Raw genomic sequence first — 7,002 nt, 5'->3', positions numbered from 1 at the left:
AGACAGTTTTTCAGGATCATTTTATGAAACATTGATAAGGCAATGAAAGCGGGTTATTTAGGACTATGTGACATGACTATATTTACATCTGAGACCAGAGGTTTTCTTCGCTAGTCACTGCTCTATCCCCAGCATGTAGCATCATAACGCCTTGCTCAACAGATAATTCAGGAATGAAAAAATTACTTGTGGATAGAGTGGATAAATAGTTATCTGATATGTACCATTTTATTTCTTCATGCACATATAAAATCCCTAATGTATTTAATAAAATTCTTTTTTATAGTTGGTGGCTAAGGGAGTTAAGAGTTCTGATGTTTCTCCACCTTTGGGACAGCATGAAACAGGTGGCTCTCCATCAAAGCAACAGATGAGATCGGTTATTTCTGTGACTTCAGCTTTGAAAGAAGTTGGCGTGGTAAGTTTCCTAAGATTCAGAACTCCTCAAAGTCAAAAGATTATTTAAAAGGAAGTTAAATTTAATGAAATCACTAATCCTTATTGTCCCTTTCAGGTTTTTCTAGGGAAAAAAATTACTTTTTAAGAGATTTTAGTTTACTCAGAATACTGGAGCCTCATTGTTCATACGTTTTATATCTAAGATCACCTGGTAGATGAAAATATATTACAATAACTCTTATATCACTTTAAAAGAATATAGAAAAAATAAAATATACATAGAAATGTACTGAAAATAACATTACAAACATTTTTCTACCCAACCCTCATGATTAACAAATGTTCCCTTTTAAAAAAATAATGTCTCTTTAGTACTAAAGTAGCTCTAGAAATTAAGTCCAACACATGTTTACATTTATTCAAATTTTGTGACATAGCAAATGTTAGAGGACTCAGTATAACTACAATTAATTCATCAGTTATTCCTTTTACCTTCTACTTTTGAATCTCTGTCATGCCATACAGATAGTAAAACAGAAACATAGACAAATGAAAAGCTTAAACTTAGAAGTATATTTCAGGTATCTGTCTGAAATGTGAAGACTCTGTTCAGGGGTTAAGAGAAATGGGCTCATAGTGTGGGGCTGCTGCCTAGAATTCAACAGACAGAAGGAGAAAAGTCTACTGAATCAGAAAACATAGTAACTTCATTTTCCTCTTTCCTGGTAATGGATGTCTGTGCCTTTTATTTGTTGAGTTTCAGTAAATATTTGCAAACAAAATTGGTACACTAGTTGTTTTTTTTTTTAGCAGCCTTTGGGTTGATTTTGAAAGTAAGACTAAGTAGGAAAATATAAGTTTCTTGATGATTCTCAAGAACTTCATGTAAGAAATGATTGTTCTTCAAGTAGGCTTAGTCACTTTTTCTTTCTGATAACGACTTTGCACGTGCTACATTGTTACTCCAACTTTAGATACCACTGTGTGGTCCCTTCTTGATACCCAGTCTCACATCTCAATAGCTGTTCATCTCTCTGGTTGTAGGACTGCTAATTCCTGACTACTTTACTGGGTAAAATGTTCTTTGTCTCATTGCTTCATATATTACTTTGAAACTGACTGCCAAATTTTTTATTTTTTTTAAGTATTACAAAATTTGAGGTAATCCATATAACTGAATGGTTTTCTTTCTGTGTTGTGTTGGTAAATGTCACTTACTTAAAACTTTGAAAATTGCTCTTTGAACCTTCTACATGCCTTTGCTTTCACAGCTTTCGTAACTGCTAATTTCTTCTTTTCGTATATTTTTTAATTTTAAATAGTCTAGATTGCTTTGACAATGCTAATTAGGATATTAAATTTATGTCATTTGTAGTACAAATGACTCAGAACTAATTTTTGTTACACTCTTTGTTTAGGGAGGAAAGCCACTTCTCAATTACATTTAGTACTATGGCCTAACAAGGATTTATATACATGAAACATAAAGACAGTTTTGAAATTACACAGCCTATTTTGAATTACTTCATCTATCAAAACTTTTTCTAGTTATAATTAAGAGAGTATATGAATTTTCCTCTTAATTCTACCACTGACTTAAATTACCAAAAAATCAAGTGCCAAACGGTCAGCGGATATACTTAATTATGTAAGCAGTAATCCAAAAATATGACAAATAATTGAGAATTGGCCCCTCTCTATGTTGTCTAATTAATAATATTTAAAGGTTAATCATTGCTGACAATGAAGCTTTGTTAACATTTTATAGGAATAAAAAATTTACAAGGAACAAAGTAATGAAAAGCAAAAAGTAACAAGGATATCATATTTTTAAAGGTAGATTTAAAAAAATAAAATTGTTGCTTCCTCTGTATCTATCTGCATTTAAAGGACAGTAGTTTAACTGATATCCGGGAAATTTCAGAAGAAATGCAAAAGACCAACAATGCTATTTCAGTAAGTATAATTTTCGACATTTATCAGTCATTTTACTTAATGATATACATATTAAAATATGAAAATATACAATGTTATAACTTTCAGAGTAAGCGAGAAATACTTCGTAGATTAAATGAAAATCTTAAAGCTCAAGAAGATGAAAAAGGAAAGCAGCATCTCTCTGATACTTGTGAGATAAATATTCTTGAAGATGCCAAAGAGCATGAAAAAGAAAAATCAGTTTCATCTGACCGCAAGAAGTGGGAGGCAGGAGGTCAACTTGTGATTCCTCTGGATGAGTTAACACTAGATACATCCTTCTCTACAACTGAAAGTATGTACAGAAGTATATTAATATCCTATTTAGGTCTAGTACATATATAAACTTGTAGACTAACCACTCTGAAAAAAAATGAACACTTAGAAGAACTGAGAGAAGCTGAAAGAATTCTATATATTTTCCTTTTGGGCAAGTAGAAGTGCCTCCCTCTCACAGGGAGATGTGAAGAACAGAGAAAACTTATCAAACTAATCAGCCTTAATGGCAAGGATTTTTATTACAGAAGTGTATAGTGTGAAAGAGGGAACTAATGATACATATTTAAATTGTATTACTTTAACTCTGTATACCATGTTAAATTAATCTGTTACGACAAATAATTATTGATGAGAACCAGAGTAGTGTCTCAGAAACATCTCTTAGGCATTTAGTGAGAGTATTGAGAAAATCTGACTTAATGATTTATTTATTCAGTGATAATTACTAAGAATCTATATTTTCTTACATTATTCTAGGCATTGGAGATATAGAAACAAAACAGAAACGTGCTCTTGTGGAGCTTACATTCTAGAAGGACAAGTCTGACCATCAACAAATCTGATTTTAAGTAATTTTTTTCACAGACTGTTTTTGTAGAATTTTTTTCTTGCACTGGAAAAAAGCCCAAAGACTTGATAGCATTTACTTTGCTTATTTATTCAACAATTCTTTATTGGATACCTACCATATGCAATACACTCTGAAGCAATGGAAATATAATAATGTTTAGAATGTAGTCCCTCCCCTTAAGGAGCTTAAGGTCTAGTGGAAAGGCAGGCAAGTAAAGAGATAATTGTAGTTGATAAATAATATGCTAGGAATAATCGTAGACTACTGCAGGAATACATAAGAGACCATAAATCAGTCTTGGAAGAGCCCCCAAGATCCAATCACCTATCTCCCTCAACACAGGATTATAATTCGAGATGAGATTTGGGTGGGGACACTATCTGACTGCTTTTATGATTTGTCTTTATCACTGGTTTTGAGCAATATGATTGTAAAATGCCTTGGTATAGTTTTCTTCATGCTTCCGTCCTTGGGATTCATTGAGCTTCTTGTATATTTGGGTTTATGGTTGACACATTTGGAACACTTTCAGCCATCATTTCTTCTAATATTTTTTCCATGCCTCCTCCTTCTGTCCTTTAGGGACTCCAGTTTCACTTTTTGTCTCATACCTCAGTGGTGCTCTTTTCATTTTATTTTTTTAGATTCTTGTTGTTTTTCATTGTGGATAGTTTCTATTACTCTATCTTTAACAGATGATAGTCTTTTTTTCCTGCCATATCCAATCTGCTGTTAATCCTATTCAATGTACTTTTCATCTCAGATATTGTAGTTTTCACCTCCAGAAGTTTAAGGAGTTGTTTTTCTATCTGCCATGTCTCTGCTTAACTTTTTTGATCATATGGAATACAGTTGTAAAAACTTTATTAATGTCTTGACTTATTCTAACATCTGTGTCAGATGTTAGAATTTTATTGGGTCCATTTTATTGATTGCCTTTTCTCCTTGTTACAGGTCATATTCTTCTGCTTCTTTGCATGCTTGGCTATTTTTAATTGGATGTAGGACATTTTGCACTTTACCTTGTTGGGTACTAGGTATTTTTGTATTTTTGTAATTATTCTGGAGATTTATTCTGGAATGCAGTTAAGTTTTAATACTTGGGCTCAGTTTGATTCATTCATGTCTTATTTTTAATATTTGTGAGATGAGATCAGAGCCATGTTTAGTCTAATACTAATTATCCCCATTTAGGAGATAAGACACTTCTGAGTGCTCTACACAAGGAATGATGAGGTTTTCCAGTTTGGCTGGTAGGAATAGACACTATTTCATATCTTGTGTTCTCTGTAATCTTTTTGGGTGCTTTTTTTCCTAACTTGGGAAATGAAGGCAGAAATAAAGATACTCTTTGAAACCAATGAGAACAAAGACACAATGTATGAGAATCTCTGGGACACGGCTAAAGCAGTGTTTAGAGGGAAATTTATAGTACTAAATGCCCACAGAAGAAAGTGGGAAAGACCTAAAATTGACACACTAACATCACAATTAAAAGAACTAGAGAAGCAAGAGCAAACAAATTCAAAAACTAGCAGAAGACAAGAAATAACTAAGAGCAGAGCAGAACTGAAAGAAGATAGAGACTTGAAAAGCCCTTCAAAAAAAAAAATCAGTCCAGGAGCTGGTTTTTTTAAAAGATTAACAAAATGGATAGATGGCTAACCAGACTAATAAAGAAGAAAAGAAGAATCAAATAGACACAATAAAAAATGATAAAGGGGATATCACCACTGATCCCACAGAAATACAGACTACCATCAGAGAATACTATGAACACGGCTATGCAAATAAACTAGTAAATCTAGAAGAAATAGAAATAGTTACATTCCTGGACATATAGACCTTTCCATGACTAAACCAGGAAGAAGTCGAATCCCTGAAAATAGACCAATAACAAGTTCTGAAATTCAGGCAGTAATTAATAGCCTACCAACCAAAAAAAACCCAGGACCAGACGGATTCACAGCCGAATACTGCCAGAGGTACAGAGGAGCTGGTACCATTCCTTCTGAAACTATTCCAAACATTAGAAAAAGAGAGACTCTTCCCTAACTCATTTTATAAGGCCAGCATCATCCTGATACCAAAACCATCAATTGGTTTGTCATTGTGTCATGCCATTCAGAGTAAATTGCAGACATTGGTATACCTTGCCCTAAGTATTTCACAGCATATAATTATTTATTAGAGTTCAATGTTTGTTTTTTTCCTTTATGTTAAATTTACATGCAATGAAATGCACACATTGCAAATGTATATTTGCTGGGTTTTAACAAATGCTGGGAGCTGCAAAATAAGCCATCAAGATATAGAACATTAACATCATCCCAGAAAGTTTGCCCCTGCCTAGTCATTATCTGGTCTTATCCTCCCAGAGGCAACTTTTTCTGAATTTTTTTTCTACCTTAGATTAAATGTTCCTGTTCTAGAATATCATATAAACAGACTCTTAACAGTTTGTATTCTTTTGTGTCTGGCTTCTTTCACTCAAGCATAATGATGTTTTTCCCCTAATATCTCACCTCTGGCTGAAAGCATAATGATTTTTGAGATTCATCTGTGTTGTAATTATTAATAGCCTTTTCCTTTTAAAAAAATCTTTGCTTTATCAAAAGTTTTCTTTGTTTGATACTGATATAGTTACTCCCACTTTGTTTTGCTCAGCGTTAGCCTGGTATATCTTTATCCTTTTTTCCCTCTTAATCTATATGTGTCTTTATATTTAGTGTGGGTTTCTTGTGGGCAGCATATTGTTAAATTCATTTTTTAATGCACTCTTATAACCTTAACTGGTATGTTTAGATCATTTACATTTAATGTGATTATTAATGTGATTGGATTTAAATCCAGATGCTCCTCAATTTACAATGGGATTACAGTCTAATACACCCGTTGTAAAGTTGTAAAATCTTAAGTCGAACCATCGTAAGTCAGGGACTGCTTGTGTACCATTTTTCTATTTGTTTTTTGTTTGCCTCATCTATGCTTTCTTTCCTTTTTTCTCCTGTTTTGCATTATTTGGAGTTAGTTATTTTTTATTATTCCATTTACCTCTGTTGTTGAATTATTAGCTATAGCTCATTGTTATTTCAGTGTTTGCTTCAGAGTTTATAGTGTATTATCTTAGCACAGCCTATCTTCAATTGAGTTATACTTCATATATGGTATAAGAATATTATAATATACAGTTGACCCTTGAATAGTGTGGGGGTTAGGCAGTATTGAACCCCCCCGTAGTCAAAAATCCGCGTGTAACTCTTAACTCCCCCAAAATGTAACTAGTAATAGCCTACTGTTGACCAGAAGCCTTATCAATAACATAAAGCCAATTAACACATATTTTACATGTTATATGTATTATATACTATATTCTTATAACAAAGGAAGCAAGAGAAAAGAAAATGTTACTAAAGGAATAAGAACAAGAAAATATATTTACTATTTATTAAGTGGAAATGGATCATCATAAAATCCTTCATCGGCATCATCTTCACATTGAGTAGGCTGAAGAGGAGGAAGTGGGGGGTTGGTCTTGGTGTCTGAGGGGTGGCATAGATGGAAGAAAATTTGTTTATAAGTGAACCCGGCATTTCAAAACTTTGTTCGAGGGTCACCTGTACTTACATTTGTTCCCTCCCAACCTTTGGTGCTATTTTTTTAATGCTATAAATCCCATAATACAGCATAGTCATTTATTCTTTAAAATTATTTAAATAATAAGAAAAAACTATTTTGTGTCTACCCATGTCGTTTTCATTTCTTTTGTGTAGAAG

At 32.9% G+C, this 7,002-nt stretch overlaps 1 protein-coding gene across 5 annotated transcripts in view; it reads left to right on the top strand.

Moving 5' to 3' along the window:
• NEK1 (NIMA-related kinase 1) overlaps window positions 1–7,002 on the top strand; it is a 218,340-nt gene that overhangs the window by 122,909 nt on the left and 88,429 nt on the right. For all 5 annotated transcript variants that reach the window (XM_011967803.1, XM_011967801.1, XM_011967798.1 and 2 more), the window contains 3 exons: window positions 287–418; window positions 2,290–2,355; window positions 2,443–2,671. In XM_011967803.1, the coding sequence (XP_011823193.1) occupies window positions 287–418; window positions 2,290–2,355; window positions 2,443–2,671 (427 nt within the window). The remainder of the gene's footprint in view (window positions 1–286; window positions 419–2,289; window positions 2,356–2,442; window positions 2,672–7,002) is intronic.

Source organism: Mandrillus leucophaeus, unplaced genomic scaffold (genome assembly GCF_000951045.1).
Source record: "Mandrillus leucophaeus isolate KB7577 unplaced genomic scaffold, Mleu.le_1.0 Scaffold81, whole genome shotgun sequence".
NCBI classification, from domain to species: domain Eukaryota; kingdom Metazoa; phylum Chordata; class Mammalia; order Primates; family Cercopithecidae; genus Mandrillus; species Mandrillus leucophaeus.
This window is presented reverse-complemented; position numbering and strand designations above follow the sequence as displayed.